General features: G+C 40.8%; 1 protein-coding gene across 1 annotated transcript; it reads left to right on the top strand.

Moving 5' to 3' along the window:
- On the top strand, positions 1-2,872 carry drd5a (dopamine receptor D5a). Its single transcript, XM_020593224.1, has one exon. It carries the CDS (start codon positions 303-305, stop codon positions 1,683-1,685), a length of 1,383 nt encoding a protein of 460 aa, XP_020448880.1. The 5' UTR covers positions 1-302; the 3' UTR covers positions 1,686-2,872.
- Positions 2,873-19,079: the final 16,207 nt, after the last annotated feature.

Here is a 19,079-nt window from a genome sequence, read left to right as displayed (position 1 = left end):
GTATGTAGGAACTCCTTCCTCACTTTGGACTGAGAGATCCACACAGGCAGCTAGGTCGGAGGACCACACCGGCAAGGCTGCAACATGCGCTCAGGACTGCGTGCTGCGTTTCAGTCCCTAAGCGCACCTGGCACGTCGCTCGGCTCAGTTTTAAGACGCCCACTTCTCTCTTTCGTTTTGCTTTGCACTCTACATCAGACTTGCAGCCGAGGAGATCAATGGGGACAATACTGTGAGTGGCTGATGACTGCGCCTGTCCCCGCGCACAAAGGAATGGACTGCAGTTTTACTTGAAAAGGCTCATGGAGAATTCAGCCAAGTATCTCCCATCGGTGCAGGGGACTGACTCTGTGCCATCACCCCTCGGAGAGATTATGTGGAACAGCACCGAAACGGAGGCAACAAGCGATGGGAGAAAGGATATGATTGTGCGTACGGTGACGGGCTGTCTGTTGTTCTTGCTCATCCTATGGACCCTGCTGGGGAACATCCTGGTTTGCTCCGCGGTGCTCCGCTTTCGGCATCTGCGGACCAAAGTCACCAACATTTTTATCGTGTCTCTGGCTCTGTCTGATTTATTCGTGGCCGTCCTGGTGATGCCCTGGAAGGCTATAGCAGAGGTGGCAGGGTATTGGCCATTTGGCACTTTCTGTAATGTCTGGGTCGCTTTTGACATTATGTGCTCCACCGCCTCCATCCTCAACCTCTGCATCATCAGCGTGGATAGATACTGGGCCATTTCTAGCCCCTTTCGCTATGAGAGGAAAATGACCCAGCGAGTTGCCTTTGTTATGATCAGCATCACTTGGACGTTGTCTGTGCTCATTTCATTCATACCGGTACAGCTAAACTGGCACAAAGCCAGCGGTGACGAAATGGCTGGGACGCACAACTCTACCACGAGTCGGCACATGGAGGAAAACTGCGACTCCAGCCTGAGCAGAGAGTATGCTATATCCTCCTCTTTGATAAGTTTCTATATTCCCGTGGCAATTATGATTGTGACTTACACTCGAATATACCGGATTGCACAAATACAAATTAGAAGAATAGCCTCCCTGGAGAGAGCGGCAGAACATGCGCAAAGTTGCAGGAGCAACAGAATAGAGTGCCAACACCATAACACACTGAAAACGTCGATTAAAAGGGAAACCAAGGTGTTCAAAACTCTGTCGGTGATTATGGGTGTCTTTGTGTGTTGCTGGTTACCTTTCTTCGTCCTAAACTGCATGGTCCCGTTCTGTGACCGTCCGGCAACAGAAAGGGACACAGGTCTGCCGTGCGTCAGCGAAACGACGTTTGACGTTTTCGTGTGGTTCGGCTGGGCCAACTCCTCCCTGAACCCCATCATTTACGCATTCAACGCCGAGTTCAGGAAGGCCTTTGCCAGCCTCTTGGGCTGTCCGTATTTCTGCTCTAACACACCAGTAGAAACTGTAAACATCAGCAACGAGCTGGTCTCGTATAACCAAGATACCCTCATCCACAAGGAAATCGCCAACGCCTATGTCAACATGATCCCCAACGTGGTCGAATGTATAGAGCTCGAAGAAACGTTTGACAGGATTTCACAGTTTTCTCACAACAACGAAAACGCCACCGATTCGGTTTGTGACTTGGAGGATTGCGAGGCTGATATCAGTCTTGACAGGATGTCACCGTTCACACCCAATGGATTACATTGACTCCCACTTTGTCTCCCCGTGTGTAATTGGATGTATTGTTAATAATGTTTATGCTCGTTCAGCTCTTTTGCCCGAGAAGCTCCTCTCCACAGGAAGCCCAAACATCAGGCCCCCCCCAGGCTAATGAGCAGTGCCCCTTGTAGCTGCTGAGAGATCTGGTCACTTGCTCATGGACACTTATTTAAGGCGCATGTTTCTGCACCACCAGGCCACCCTGCCAACGCTTTGCATCATATATGAGATGTGATGTTGTCCTGTTCTTAAAAAAAGAAAACACAGTTGATGTTTATTTGCCTGACAAGTGAAGTCCAGTGTTGTTCAAGTTGTTGTTTACTCAAACGCTTTATTAGGATCATCCCTGTCTCATGTCCATCCACTTGGAAGGACACACATTTATAAAGACTTACTGAGGATTCATAAAGGGAGCCTTTTGCTGCTTAATGACCTCATATGTATCCAATGCCCGCCTTTCCACTGAGAATGAAAATAAGGGCAGCCTTACAGACAGTGCAACCAAGGTAGTTCTACTCCAGTGCATTCATTTCAGCGCCTTAAAGCTTATTTAAAGAAGTATTTTGAGACATGAAAGGAATGTGTCAAATGTAGTTAAGTTACATGATGCCAAAATGCAGTACTGAAGTGTTTACCCACTGCACCCACCCCGGTGACTCCTCAACATGCCTGTTCTGCACCACATGGACTATTATGCACTTTGAAAATTGCCAGAGGACGTGACGGAGTACAACCTGAAGGAAAATGCACAAAATGGAACTGTGAGCCTGTTTATACTGGCATCACTGATCCAAATCGAAGAATTGTGACTAGAATAAGCAAAGTCATTTTTATCAAAACTGTTAACTGTTTTTATTTGATCAATGTTTCTGCTTTATCAACCACAGGCAACTCAAACTGAATAAACAAAAGGTCAGAAAGAATCAAGACTGTCCTAAATGACCAAAGATTTCAAGGAGTGAATCAAGAATTCTGACACAATAAAGGTAAAGCATTTTGTCAACTAGACAAATTGTTGCTATAGAGCAGCCTATAGGCCACTGAGCCAACACAACTGGATTTCATACATCACCTCTCCTACACCTCTGTACTGTACAAATGACTTGATCTGAATGTATCCTGCTGTCCTGTCAACAGTGAAGTGTGTCATCATTTGTCTAATAAAATGCTGATATGTGCTGAGGAACAGAGTGTGTTGGTATCTCCCTGAAATTGTCATTAGTTTTTAGAAGTTTCACAAATTAACACACTTTACAGAGATGGAGAATTTTCACCCGTGACCTGTTCTTTTTCATTTAATTTTTTTTTGTGCCAAGTTTGATGGTGAATGTTGGTGGTGAATGGAAATGTTAATAAAGAAACATGGAGTGAGGGATGCGAGGGATGACATGCAACAGAAGTCACCAGAAGACTCAAACAAGGGACACTCTGATTATGTATTGTGTACAGTTTACTGTCCACCAGGAGTCTGACCTGCCTTTCACAGGTTCAGATAGAGAAGTTTGTATTCTGCTGATGAGAGCGTCACAGTTAATAAAAAAGAGCGATGGTTTTGTAACATACCCTGAGTTCTTCATGTTGGCATCTATTCTTGGCCACATAACTTTACTCTTTATGTTTTTAAATCAGTATCAATAATTAATAGAAACAGCCCCCTTATACAGGTACCTAAAGAAAACACAATACCTCAGTAACACCACATAGCCGAACTGCCAACTGACAGCCATCTGTCAGTTCAGCCTTTGTGCCAACAGAAAAGAAAACCCACTTTGTGGACAACCTTTCACTGTTTTGCTCTTATATTGGTTTTTATTGGTTTTGAAAGGACAAAAAAAAAAAATAACCACTTTCTGCATTAGAGTAAAAATAAAAAATGCATATTGTGGCTGTTTAGACTGAAGATTGTTTCAGACATCCCAATCACTTACATGATGTTTGCATCCTAAAGCCATTTGCTCCAATATGTTCATGTACAGCATAAAAAGAGAGAAGACAAATTCTCAACAATATAACTACATTTTCATTTTTTTAAAGTGTGAACTTTCTCTGAACCCAACCTTCCACAATAAATCATTCGTTCTGCTTGCTGTCCTTCATGTGACACAGGCATAATGGTAGGAGTATTCAAACCCTTTCATTTTAATTACTTTATTACTGGGTTGTTTGCTCTATTTATATGGATTTATTTCTGACCTACATGCTGTGGAATAAAACGTATATTTGGCTTTGAAATGCAGTGGAGAGAAATATGAAGTAGCATCAAATGGAAACACTGAAGTACAGTACTGTACCTCAAAATTTTATAGTATATGTTTTGTGTTACTGGATTATAATTAATTAAATGTGTTTTTTTCCTTTGGTAGTTGGCTGGAGTAGTAATTTTATAAACCGTTGGGCACTGTTATATACAATATTGCATCATGTTTTATGATTATAAGTTTATTTGTAAAATTTGTAAAGCTATCTATTGTTGTCACTATTGTTGTGTTGTAAAAAAGGGCAACATTTCCCCTCTAAAATGTATTAGCTTACTCATATAAAAAGGCCTCAAATAGAAATAGTCAAATAAAGTATGTGCACCTGAAGAACTATACAATAATTGAGTGATTATACCCACTGTACACAGGTATAATGCTTACATAACTCCAACAGTGTAAATGACATCACTGTTCTCTTGTACAGTGTGTCTCCTGACACATTCTCCAGAAATTAAGACAATCAGTTATTTTCCCTCATCAAACGCAAAAGACACACAGCTGCCAAGCAAATTAAATTAGGTGACACTGAGACAACAGCTTTCTAACTAAAGCCCTGAGGCTGTGCTTCAGTGTTGTTCACATTTCACCTCCGTCCTGTTTTGAATAAGTGTTTGCCCCATGAGATGAGAGAGGACAGGAGGGAACTGACCTGTGGAGTGGTGACATCTGTCAGACCTGAAATGTAGGCAAACTCAACTACAACTAGTCAGATTTGAGATTGCTGAATGTACTGGTACAATTTTAATCAAACTTAAAGGATTGGTTCACTTTAATGCTGCATTTTTAAAAATTGACCTCATATTGAGAGTATAATTAAAGATAAGATGTTGATTTGCTCTCTGTGTTGTCTCCTTGCAGTGTGGAACATATATGAAAGGTGGTTTGACCTCGATATTCAGACCCAGGAGAAGATGTGGCGGCAGGCTTTGGGAGCTTACACCATCTGTCAGGACACATTTGTCAAAATCTGTGTCTTTCTTTCTGCACACACATACAGAATAGATGCATGCACACACATCCAACACACATTAAAAACACACAGATGTGCCACTGTTGCCAAGAGATTTGTTCTGAACCTCTCTTCACCATCTCTTTACTTACTGTTTGGTGTTATACGGTACAGACACGCCACCATTTCTCTGTCTGTTCTCTGCACAGTTCCTTCCCTCTTTATCTCTTTCAGTCCTCTAAGGAAAAGCAGAGAAAGAGTTTGGCTTCCTGAATCACTCACCGCTCACTGTATTTAACCTATCACAGTGAGTGACACCACTTTGAGTTTATCATTATCACTCAATCAAAGTGGACTCACAGGCTTCAGGGGGTTTCGTCTGAGGTTCTTATTTTACTAGACAAATCAGTTCAGGGTACAGGCAACTCAGAGGAAAAATACAAGCTTGGGTCGAGCCAGGAGCAGACATGTATATACTGGTAAGGCAATGGATGGCAAAATCCAGGAAACAGGCTCAGTTGGTACACAGTAGACTGGCTGAAAAAATATGGTTGTATGGTGCTATAGACAATCTGGCAATCACTAGAAGGAGGTATCAATGCTGACAGCAGAAATCAGGAAACAAGCTACATGTGAGCAGGTACTAATCAGAAGCCTGGAGACTCCACCAGTAACACCTAAGTCTCTGGAATGAGAAGACAGAGGTAAGTGAGACAGAGTAAGGAATGTCTAGACCATGACAATCATAGCTACGAGTGTTGTGTAACTCCCTGTTATATATAACCTCACCAATTTTAGTCTCGCCACTTCCTCCCTTCTATTACAGACCTACACTTACATGTTCCAGTTTACTCAGTGACTGAACCACACCTACATTTTAATGATTGCATGATATATTCTTATGATCTTGGATTTTTAAAGTAGAGACCTCACCAAGCCTTTGTTGCATATCTTGCATAAACAGGTGAAGATCAGACGTTTTGCTCTTTGAACCTCTGTCTTTTGCTTCTCATTGCCGTCCCATCTACTTCCTACCTCTGATGCAGTTTGTGGTTTTGAGTTACTTTTAGTGAACTTGAATGGAGAGAAAGACTGGTGTCTGGTTCCTAAAAGGCCACTGGTCCACTCTTTATCTTAGCCAGTGGCATTCACAAACTCTCAAGCAGGCAGAAAAAAACTTGTATTCTGTTCTGCGGATGTAACATACACAAATGTGCAAAGACTGTGTGGAGAGTTTGCTGCTCTTACAACCCCTTTCTCACATCTTCTCTCTCTCTCTTTTTTTTTTTATCACAGTGGGCTTTTCAATAAAAGAGTAAATGAAGAGGGCACACTGTCAGCAATCATTTTTGTTTTGTGTCTGGAATTCATCTGTAGCCCCACCTCAAATAAGCATGCACAAAATATAAAGCAGTGTAAAATTAAGATGCTTCGAATTAGAAAAGCACATTCCTTTAAGCAAAGAACTCAAATATCCAGAGAGCTTTTGTTATATTTCCTCAGCTGACTCACACAGCTGAAATTTGGCGTGAGGTGGGGTACACCCACAGGTTGTCAGTCTATCACATGGCTGACACATAGAGACAGACAACCAGTCACACTCACATTTATACCCACAGGCAATTTAGAGTCACCAATTGACCTAACATGCATGTCTTTGGACTGTGGGAGGAAGCTGGTGGGGAGGACACACAAACTCCACTGAGAAATGGTTCAAATGATAAGATCTGTATTAAGACTAGTCATACAGTATATGCAAATTGTGACAAAAAAAATCCATAATAATAAAATAAACCTTTTTTTTATAGCAGTCATCACCAGTTCACTCTCTGACTTAATTTCACTTTATTTCTGCTTGGTTAAATATTCATGACTCAACATGCAACAAAGGCTCAGTAAAGTAAAAAAAACATCCATGGATTTTATTTATAAGCAACATAACAGTAAGAAATTTAGCTAATCAGATTCATCAGCACTGTGGGGCTGTGGTTTGATCATTTTTTAATTTGTGGTAACTTCAGCAAACAACCCCACAATCATCATTACATTTGGACTCAAAAGTTAGTCAATCCAATTGATTTCCCAAAGTTGCACACACTTGCTCACAGTAAGAAACTGATTAAGTCTGATTCAGTCTTCACCAGTGGCACTTCAGCTGATCAAATAGCAATGAATTTTCTTATGATTACAAGATAACATTTTCTTCATTATGAGATCCACAGCAGGAAATCATGTGATGCCAAAGACATAATTGTAATAATTTTCTTCTTACTTCATACAAAGTACTAATGATTTCATTATGTTTTCCTCCTGTCTGGTTTGTTCTTTTCTATTACATCAGCTAAAATGTAATCACATATGGTGAACAAAGCCAAGGCTGAAAATTATTCAGGTCATAATAGAGTGGCCATGAATTATGTCATTTAAAGGACCGCTGGGTAAATTCCCTTCCAACCTCAATGAGAGTAAAGGCAAGAGTTATTTAGTTCTGTAGGAAGGATGAAAACATGTAGTGTGTGTGTGGTATATAATGCTCCCCACTGACCAGTGAAAGCTCCTGAAGAGAAAGCACTCATGCACCCATTCCTCATTTTCATCCATCCATTATCTACACTGCTTATTTCTGAATAGTGTCGTGGGGGAGCTGGAACCAATCCCAGCTGACATTGGGAAAAAGGTGGGGTCCACCCTGGACAGGTCACCAGTCTATCACAGGGATGACATGTGTATAGACAAACAACCACACACACTCACTCATGGGCAATTTAGAGTCACCAATCAACCTAAGCTGCATGTCTTTGGACTGTGGGAGGAAGCCGGAGTACCTGGAGAGAACCAACACAGGCACAGGGTGTTAAGGTAGCTCAGACACAGAAATGAACAAGCAATAAAGACGGACCCAGGTAGCTGGCTTCGGTGCAAGTAGTGACAGATTTATTTACAGTGCAAGTCCAAGTGCAATAAACAGATAGGTGCTGAATGGTAAGGAATAACCGGGTGTCGATCTGAGGCAGAGAAAAACAGTCACTGGTGAGATGGATGGTTATGGATCGGGCTGCGGACACTGGGGTCACTCCTGAGCTGGTCGTGGTTGAAGCGATGATGGCTGAGGAGACAGGAGCATGCATAGATAGTTAATGGAGACTGTGCATCGACCTGTATGGTGGAGACCGGTAGGGTTGAGTAGTCCCAGGGTCCAGAGGAGAGGGCCGTAGTTGAAAACAAAAAGAACACAGGAGCAAGGGGTAAAACGTAATAGATCAAAAGATGATATAACTGGCAAACTAGAAAAAAAACAGTGAGCCAAAGGGCCTGAAAATATGGATTGAACTGGCAAGGGAATGAACGGTGAGCAAGGTATAAGTAGGGAGGAAACTAATAACGTGCAGCTGGTGATGATTAGGGGAAATAGGACAGGTGTGTCAGATAGTGTGATCAGGGTAAGGAAGCAAAACTAGAGTGAGAAAAGGAAGGTGCAGCTGGGCAAACCTGACACAGGGAGAACTAGCAAATTCCACATAGAACGACCCTGTGTCGACCCGGGCTCGGACCTGGAACCTTCTTGCTGTTGGGTGTCGGTGTCGACCACTGTGTCGCTGTGCCACCTATTATTATTATTATTATTATTATTATCATCAAAAAATATAACTTATTAGCTAATGAACATCTCTCTCATGATGTGATTTAAAAAAAGTAACCCTGCTTGGCTGTAATCTAAAGAACCTTAAAAAAAATGACCCCAGCTAGCTACATGTTTTTTCCTGGAGTTGTAGGTCATGTCAAAGTAAATGACTGGGCACTTCCTGTTCCCATTCAGGTTACCAGCACACGAGCATAATGGTGCATTCCTGAAAGAGTGAGACACAGTGAGACAACAATTACTGCCATGAAGCACAGTGATTCATTATTATAAAAGCTATATTGTATTATTTCAGAGGCCATCCTGTATGAGTCATTGTCTCTCACTGGTCTGATTTGCCCCTCTAATGAAGAACAGGGCTGAGTTATTAGCAAAGGACTGAGACTGCTGCAGCTGATTTGAAGAGAGCAGACTTAAAGTTTGCTCTGTTATAGTAAGTGTGTGAAGGAAATTGACTTTGCAAACAATATGACAGAGGGATTCTCTGCTTGGCCACAGTTGATAAATTGTCCTTAGGCTGTGAAATTAATTTTAGTTCTGAAAGTGCTTGGAACTTTCAATTTAGCTAAGGCCACATTAGAGCGAATGAGTCAGGGGTATTCTTTTGTGACATCAATTCTTGAGGCTGCAGACGCCTTGTAAATATGTCTGCAATCATTTATTAGTCTTTGGAGATCTGAGTGTGAAGAAGAGAGCTGCAGAGAGAGACCATCATAAACTGTGATCAAACCTGACCATCTGCTGTACTACAATCTGTTTCCACAAAACCCAGCCGTAGTTTAGTCTTATAATTATTTCAGTGTAATTTAAATCTAAAATTGCTAATTCTTTTGGCCATCTCGGGGCAGCAGAAATGATCTGTGGACACCATACAATATGGTGACCTTGGTAGTTGCTTAGTTACACGTCCAACAAATATGGAGCAAAGGTAGCTTTGTGTGTGTGTGTGTGTGTGTGTGTGTGTGTGTGTTTCTGGCCACCTGGAAACTGTACATCCAATATTCACTTTATTTGCAGTCAGGTTTTGGTCTCTACCAGTTCCTGGGGAATATATCTGGCTGTTTAGCTACTAGATGCTCTACTATGTTCATTAGATTGTCAGATAACTTTGTTCACCTGCCATTCTGTCAGGTTTGCCCGGCTGCACCTACTTTCTCACTCCCCTCGCTCTGTTTTCACTCCCTTACCCTGATTACGTTATCCTTTACACCTGCTTCTTACCCCCGGATTACCACCAGCTGCACCTGATTAGTTTCTCCCTATTTAGCCCCTGCACTTCGTTCACTCCCCTGCCAGTTCTTTCTAGCATTTCTCAGGCCTGTTTGTTCCCCGTTGTTCCTTCTGATCTGTTAGTTATTTTGTCTCCTTCTCTCCAGCTGCTTTTTATTCCTCTTCTCATCATCTCCACCACTGACTGTGTTCCCATCCGAAGCTCGACACCTGGTCCCAGTGTTACTCGTCTGTTCATTTCTTGGTCACTTGTTTTACACTGTAAATAAACTTGCACTGCTTGCATCGAAGTCAGCCACCTGGGTCCGTCAATTTTTGTGACTCGCTCACTTCCGTGTTCGAGCCATCCCAACACATTCAACTTTGTTGCGTAAAACAGCTGCCAAACAGAAGCTAAACCAGGAAAGGAAGCTTACTTTAAAGCACCATAAACCCTGGCAGCAGATTTGGGTGATAACTCTCTGAAGGTTGACCACTACTCCATTCACAGTGTCAAATTATTTTCACACTGTCATTTGACACATTCTTATAAAAATATTGATTAAAACAACTTTAAATTGGACCATGTTTATAGATTCATTGAATTTTAATTTAATTTTTAAAGCTAAGTTCAACACATTACATTTTCATGTGATGTATTTCAGTCCAGTATGAGTTAAGGCTGTTGCTTTTTATTCAAAATTCAAACAGTGTTCGAAGGTGGGGGAAATAATTTTTGACCAGTTATGATCTGAGAGACTTCAAAATTCTCTGTGTATAAACACGATAGAAATATAATGTCCATCCCCTCCACTGCATCAGGAAGCTAGACTATTGCTCCCACTGCTAACACAAAATGGCTGTCACACACACACACACACACACACACAGATAACAAAAAAAAGCAAACCATCTGAGATCTAATTAGAGGAAACAAACTGAATTTGAACTGAAGGGTTATTTGCTTTCTATGTAAAAGATACAATTATGCAGCAAAATTTAGCATTAAGATATGCAATTATGTTTTAATTGATTTGAATAATTGACATATTAGTTTGCATTTGTTCAAACACATTTTTAAGAAAATGTAAGAAGTGTATACAATAAAAATTAAACCTCTCAGGTCTGTACTAATTTGGCTAGTTATTTATTACCAGTGACATCATCATTGCTGCTGCAAAAAGGATTAATCTAACACCAGGATTTCCTTCTCTCCACAATCGTCCACCCTAATGCTTATTGTGATGTTTAGTTCTCGCTAAAAGCATCTGTCTTGTCTTCTGAGAAGGAACTTGTAGAAAAAAAAGTTAAAGAATTGTATTTTAATAGACATTTTACCTGATCAGTGATTGAAGTTGAATAGTGCTCAGTGGGTGCTGCTGCAAATAGAGCATTGCCTTTAAATAGCTTAAGTTATTCATGTCAGCTTGATATTTTTCATTTCAAGTTAATAACTTCCTTTTTGTGTAGGTGCAGGGTAGGCGTAGGGTATTTCATCTTATGTATAATTAAAAACAAACAGGTTTGATAAACTACATTGAAGTTACAGGCCCCAAAGTACAATCTCAGTGCAACAAAGGCAAATACATCTGTGACCAATACAGCAAAAGTGATTACAGCAGTGGCTACAAATTAAGGCTAACTGCATGAACAAAGTTATATGAGAACCTGTGAACACCACAGTCTTCTCAGTTTATGCTATAGCTGTGTCTACTGTAGTATGGATTGTACCTCCAGAAACACCCCAGGAGGCTGGGACATGGAGGTCAGGTGGTGGCACCACAGGGCTGCTGAACAAAATCTAAAACACAGCTGCGTCAGTGGTTAGGAGGTATATGAAAAGCCATACTACCAATGACACTATGGGAATTTGTGGCCTAGAGGTTAGCGAAACAAGCTTGTGACTGGAAGGTTGCCAGTCCAACCTCGGTGGCCAGCATGTCAGACTGTATGTGTCCTGGGCAGCTTCCAGGTGTGAGTGCATGGAAGTAGTGTATGTGAATATGATCAAGGTGTTCCTGTACAAGATAGATGGCCTCTGGGTGAAATGAGCTACCTTGAATAAAGGTTTAAAAAATTGTTATTTGCACAATTTTGCACTGAAAACCAGAAAGGCACTCGGTACAGGAATTATCTGTGGAAATCAGAAAGCCAGTGTTCAGAAAAAGGCAAATATACCCCTGATTTTAATGCAGGTGAAAAACTGGAGAGTGTTTAAGAAAGTTGAGCAAACCCATTCAACAAAGAACATCCATCCATCCATCCATTATCTAGACCATTTATTCTAACAAGGGTCGCAGGGGTGGGCTGGAGCATATCCCAGCTTCCAGCAAAGAACAGCTGAAAAGGATAATCTGTGATAAATGGCAGAACATCTGTCCACGGATATGACATGGTGTCATCCTCCATCAGAAGGATCCAACCTGTCATTGAAGATAAAGGCGGGTATAGACAATAAATACATTCATTAAAGCCTGGAATCTCAGATATGATTATTACATGCTCTAACCTTTGTTGCACTTAGGTCTTAAATATGAACATTTGCTTGGTGTTTATTTAGAGTTTCTCTTTTTAAGATTAATTGGCTTCATACTTCTTGGGCTTTGGTTAAAAATAAAATTGTATTAAATGTACAGGATTTGTAATCACAACATTTTAGTGATAATGGATTTACTCTGTTTTGTTGTATGTAGTAACTGTCATGTTAAATTTACTTCTTACATATGTAAATTTTAAATCTATGTCAATATTTTTCACAATATAATAATGAATGAAGAGCTTTGAGAGTGTATGAGTGTGTGCCTCCCCAAGCTTCAGGAGCACACTGTTGTCTCCTGGTTCATTACAGGACTGCTGAGTTTCATGTTGGCTTCATGTGTGCAAGATAATCTCACACTCCTGAATGAGCCAACAGTTTGTGTGCTTGGACTGAGCTGTAAAGCTGCTCCAGAACAATCACATAAAATGGAAACAACATAAACACATCTATGTTCATTCTCCAGGGGTGAACGAAGGCATTACAGAAACAGCCGTCATTTCAAAAACTAGAGTGGTCCCACTCTCCACGCTCTTTCCCAGCACTGATTGTTTAAAGTTACTATTGGATATATACAGTGTACCCAAATATTTCTTCTTTATTTGGAAACTGAATATATGAAATTTGTTTGAAACTGGAATGAAAAAAATGTGTAGTTCTTCTACCATAAGCCTACATAAGACATGGCATAAGAGAAAAACAGCCTGAAGTGTAAAAACATAAACAAAAGCAGAAGAAACACTGAAGATAAATCTTAACAAAAATTTGATCTGCAAGAATTGTTGTGATAAATCAGCTCCATGTCTGTCATCTGTACAGTTGTTCAGTTTAGTGCTAATGGTTCTGAGGGAATTGGATGATTGATTGGAACATCTTTTGTAAATGTTCTTTTATACTATGTACAGTGGGTATGGAAAGTATTCAGACCCCCTTAAATTTTTCACTCGGTTATATTGCAGCCATATGCTAAAATCATTTAAGTTCATTTTTTTCCTCATTAATGTACACACAGCACCCCATATTGACAGAAAAACACCGAATTTTTGACATTTTTGCAGATTTTTAAAAAAAGAAAAATTGAAATATCACATGGTCATAAGTATTCAGACCCTTTGCTGTGACACTCATATATTTAACTTAGGTGCTGTCCATTTCTTCTGATCATCCCTGAGATGGTTCTACACCTTCATTTGAGTCCAGCTGTGTTTGATTATACTGATTGGACGTGATTAGGAAAGCCACACACCTGTCTAAGACCCTACAGCTCACAGTGCATGTCAGAGCAAATGAGAATCATGAAGTCAAAGGAACTGCCTGAAGAGCTCACAGACAGAATTGTGGCAAGGCACAGATCTGGCAAAGGTTACAAAAAAATTTCTGCTGCACTTAAGGTTCCTAAGAGCACAGTGGCCTCCATAATCCTTAAATGGAAGATGTTTGGGACGACCAGAACCCTTCCTAGAGCTGGCCGTCCGGCCAAACTGAGCTATCGGGGGAGAAGAGCCTTGGTGAGAGAGGTACAGAAGAACCCAAAGATGACTGTGGCTGAGCTCCAGAGATGCAGTCGGGAGATGGGAGAAAGTTGTAGAAAGTCAAAGAAAGTCAACCATCACTGCAGCCCTCCACCAGTCGGGGCTTTATGGAAGAGTGGCCCGACGGAAGCCTCTCCTCAGTGCAAGACACATGAAAGCCTGCATGGAGTTTGCTAAAAAACACCTGAAGGACTCCAAGATGGTGAGAAATAAGATTCTCTGGTCTGATGAGACCAAGATAGAACTTTTTGGCCTTAATTCTAAGCGGTATGTGTGGAGAAAACCAGGCACTGCTCATCACCTGTCCAATACAGTCCCAACAGTGAAGCATGGTGGTGGCAGCATCATGCTATGGGGGTGTTTTTCAGCTGCAGGGACAGGACGACTGGTTGCAATCGAGGGAAGGATGAATGCGGCCAAGTACAGGGATATCCTGGACGAAAACCTTCTCCAGAGTGCTCAGGACCTCAGACTGGGCCAAAGGTTCACCTTCCAACAAGACAATGACCCTAAGCACACAGCTAAAATAACGAAGGAGTGGCTTCACAACAACTCCGTGACTGTTCTTGAATGGCCCAGCCAGAGCCCTGACTTAAACCCAATTGAGCATCTCTGGAGAGACCTGAAAATGGCTGTCCACCAACGTTTACCATCCAACCTGACAGAACTGGAGAGGATCTGCAAGGAGGAATGGCAGAGGATCCCCAAATGCAGGTGTGAAAAACTTGTTGCATCATTCCCAAAAAGACTCATGGCTGTATTAGCTCAAAAGGGTGCTTCTACTAAATACTGAGCAAAGGGTCTGAATACTTATGACCATGTGATATTTCAGTTTTTCTTTTTTAATAAATCTGCAAAAATGTCAAATTCTGTGTTTTTCTGTCAATATGGGGTGCTGTGTGTACATTAATGAGGAAAAAAATGAACTTAAATGATTTTAGCATATGGCTGCAATATAACAAAGAGTGAAAAATTTAAGGGGGTCTGAATACTTTCCATACCCACTGTATATAGCTGTTAGGATGCTGCCATTCAGTACTTTTACTTATGAGTCTGCCTGGGGGGGCTTAGCATTTGATTGAATGTTTGTTATATGTTTTACAGTATGTATCTTACTGTATGTGAATGTAAGTGTTTTTAATGGGATGCAAAGCAAATTTCCCTGCTTGAGGACAATAAAGTTAAGTTGAAGATTAAGTGTAGATCCAGACTGTGTGCTCAGCAGTGCAAAGCATTTCCTTGACAAATGGAGCCTGATACTACTTTTGAGTGTTGTCATCAAATTGTCAGTGAATCTTATGTAAACTATACTTATGTGGAAAAAAAGGAAATGTAAACTGCATTTCCATCAAGAGGAGGAGAAAGCAAATAAATAGCTTCTCTGAACACCAGAAGCAAACACACATCTATTCATCAAAGACAAGATCAGATAGTGTTGGCCATGTTATAGACTTTCATTCAACAAAAAGCAGAAATGCACTTTGTATAATCCTGATGACGAGCACCTAATACATGGGAGCGAGCGCAGGTTTGACATTTATATGAGACTGTGATTCACAGAGAAAGATCAGGATGCCTGATGACTGTTGAACTGAGATGGAAATTTCTGTCAGTCCCATAATGGCAAGGCTGTCACAACAACTGAATTTTATTGCTGTAAAGTAGCTTTAACACTGAGCTGTTAGGATGTTGGGACAAGTCATTGTGGTCAAGGCAATCACTTGGAAAAACCACATTACTGTTAGTTTAATTAGCATGTAATTTGTATGAAAGTGTGAAAATTGCAGTCAGTGCCACACTCTTCCAGATTCTAACACAAATTCCAATCAGCAATCCAGATGAAAGAAACTGTAGGAATGGTTCTCTTGAGGCCTGTACAACATACTTGATGTTCTCACATTTCCAGAAATGCACTATGTCTTTAGAATAGTTTGTGGGTTAGACACAAAGAGGAAACTGGATCCGCTCACAAAGGTAAAAAGCGCAAACTGCTGATAAACATGAATAAAGTAAATCCAATAAAAATGCATGTATACTGTATGTGCAGTATGTAAGACGTACAGTATATGAATGACATAGCACATAGTGCAGTCATCTGAAAAAATGCTCACAGCTTGGCGACTGAGACTACTAACGGTACTACTGCAGGGGCCTGCACCACAAAGACCACTGTCAGCTAGAAGTGACAAGCCTGCCTTTGTCGGTCTCTGTCTGAAATCAAGGACCCATTGTTTCAAAAATGAAGAGCTAGTAGGAGGTTTGCCACACTAAATGGTACATGTACCAAAACAAGCATTTACAGCTTAATAGGATAGGGCATAGCTAATGGTCAACTGGATCCTTAAATGGTCTGTAGCACACTAAATGGGCGTGTGAAAGCTGACACCTCCGCAAAGTTGATACACTTTGCTCCCTTTGGGATGTCAAATGTTCTCATTTTCATCCATTATCTATACCATTTACCGTATTTTTTCTGAATAGGGTCATGGAGCTGAAGCCAATCCCAACTAATATTGGGCAAGAGGTGGGGTACACCCTGGACAGGTCGCCAGTCTATCACAGGGCTGATACGTAGACAGACAACCACTCACACTTACTCATGGGCAATTTAGAGTTACCACTCAACCTAAGCTGTATGTCTTTGGGCTGTGGGGGGAACCCACGCAGGCTCAGGGAGAACATGCAAACTCCACATAGAAAGGCCTCGTGTCAACCCGGGCTCAAACCCAGGACCTTCTTTCTGTGAGGCACCAGAGCTAACCACTCTTCAGCTGTGCCATACTCCTCATTTTCACTTCTTCAAAACTATTTGTGGGCCTCAAATATCTACACATGCAGGAAAATGCAGCCTATTTTGGTTCTGCCATAAAAATTGACAAATAAATTAAATTGATTGCTTTTCCATCTTAGACCTTTCAATAAAAAAACAATTGCTCTCATCTACTGACCTGAAGATTGTTTCACATTCCTTTTATTATTTTATTTGTCTATATTTGGACTGTTTGTGTGGGAGTCCATCAGCTATAGTCTCACCAGCAGCAACAAAGATGCTCTCTGCTCCTAGGAACAAACAACTTCTTCTTCCTTCAAACACAGAGTTGATTTTCAGATTATTTTGTTTTTAAAATATTATACAGATTGGTAATCTTCCTACATTTTGTAGTCTTACATTCAGTTTATTTCATTATTCTAATTTATTCTATTTGATTTTATTCAAGTTTATTTTTATTCTAATTGTCCACTGTATTTTCAGCTTATCTGTGCAGCCTTTTGGTCAACATTGGCTGTTTTCATTATGCTTTATAAGTAAAGTGGCTTGACAGTGATCAAACTGTTTTCACTGCTCATTCTCTCCCTATCAGCTGAACAAGCTGTGTAATCTGGACACCCCATCAACTGCCAATTTCTGGCAGGGAGAGTGAATTATCTGGTCAATCAAAATGCAATTCCCATCTTCGCCTTGGTTTGCGGCTTGTTATTAAACAACTCCCTCCTGCTGTGGGACAGGACATTTAGCTGACACCACCATGAAGGGTAAGCTGAGGGAAGGGTTTCAATGTATTACTTAAGGACATTAAGGAAAAATGTAATGTGGCTATAATAACTGCAGATCATCAGACATGAAGCACTACTGATTATTTTCTGATTGTCATTTTTCAGTGATTGCTGCACTGGCTGACAGTGTTTCAGTGTCACAGTTATCACTGTATTAAAGGAATATTGTGACACTGGGAATTATCTTTGCAGAGAATTAGATAAGATCATCACAGTCTCTCTCATGCTTATACACTAAATGAAGCTGGAGCCAGGAGATGGTTAATTTAGCGAGGTCTAAAGACTGGAAGCAGGGTTGAGACAGCGAACTTGCTGCAGCATGTGACACATTATGTGTCTTTTGTTTACGCTGTAAAGCGCTGTTGTTTTGCAGGTGGTTATATAGCAGACTGTTTCTTGGTGAACAACAGCTGGCTGCAGTGATTTCTTTGAGTCTCTCACCATGAGAACCCATGAGTCACTGCTCTTGCCTAAGAAATAGTCTGCAACTGTCACTTGTCATTTTTGTGAGCTATATCATGTTTAAAGGTGCTGGGAGAGCCATCTCTTTTTACCTTTGGACAAAATCATCTTTCTTCTACTAGTTCCAGTCTTTATTCTAAACTGAGGCAGCTGCAGCTCAGGAGGTAGACTGGTTATCGCCCAGTTGGAAGGTAGATGGTTCAATTCCTGTTCTCCCCAATCTACATGTTGAAGTGTCCTTGGGCAAGACACTGAACCCCAAGTTGCTCCCGATGGCCAGAGCAGCAGGGGTTGCGCCACCATCAGTGTCCGTGTGTGAGCTGGTGCTGCAGGTGGCTGCCTCGGTTACGTACAAGAGATAAATTCCTTGTGTGTGTAACATACTTTGCCAATAAAAGTGATTATCATTATCAAACAGTTAGTACACATTGAATGATCAGACATGAGAGTGGTATATCATTTCTACCTCTTGGTAATAAAATGAGTTCATGAGAGCTTGAGTTAATATCACTGGCTTGTCAGACTTTCTATGTTAAGGCCTTACAATTTCCTGCCTGTCATATAATATTCTGTCATTTCTCAAGTGTACAAACATTGATTTTTAAAACCTGTCTTAAACAAAAGCTGAGGTTTCAGATATATTGACTGATACTCTTTTTAATCAAGATCATGTTGATCCATTAAAAAAAACAACAGACAATTTTTCCAAAGTGGTTTTAATCACCTGTAGTACTGGAAATGTCTATGCTACAGGAACATTTCTACATGTTCACAGATGTGCTTCCTTTCTGACAATTTGAGCTATTCTTAAGTCCCTAGGATCTATTTTATCTCTGAAGCCTTTTTGACCTCCAAACATTCTAGGTGTGTTTCTTCATGGCTGTATTTCTTCAGCCGTGTCTTTTCAGACTGGATGGTTTGATCTTCTCTGCGCCTTTGGTTGTTTCAATCTCTTTGTAATGTTTTCTCTTTGACCTGATGCTTTCAACTTTTAACTTTTATTTCTTTACTGCCCCTCCCCAGCACCAAAACAGTCTCTTAAACTTTACAGGAGTTTTGATATTCACTTATTTTTAGTTATTTTTTCAGTTATTTTTCAGTTATTCCAGTACCAGCTCACAAATACAGCTAAGCCCTCTCTATCCAGTATGGGGTGTCACAAATCAGTCAAGCTCAGTAGCTGCACAAGTCACCATACAAGTCATTTATAAAACCTGATGGGCAATGGGGAAGCTTTTTTA

Source organism: Monopterus albus, unplaced genomic scaffold (assembly GCF_001952655.1).
Source record: "Monopterus albus unplaced genomic scaffold, M_albus_1.0 scaffold18.1, whole genome shotgun sequence".
Classification (NCBI taxonomy): Eukaryota; Metazoa; Chordata; class Actinopteri; order Synbranchiformes; family Synbranchidae; genus Monopterus; species Monopterus albus.
This window is presented reverse-complemented; position numbering and strand designations above follow the sequence as displayed.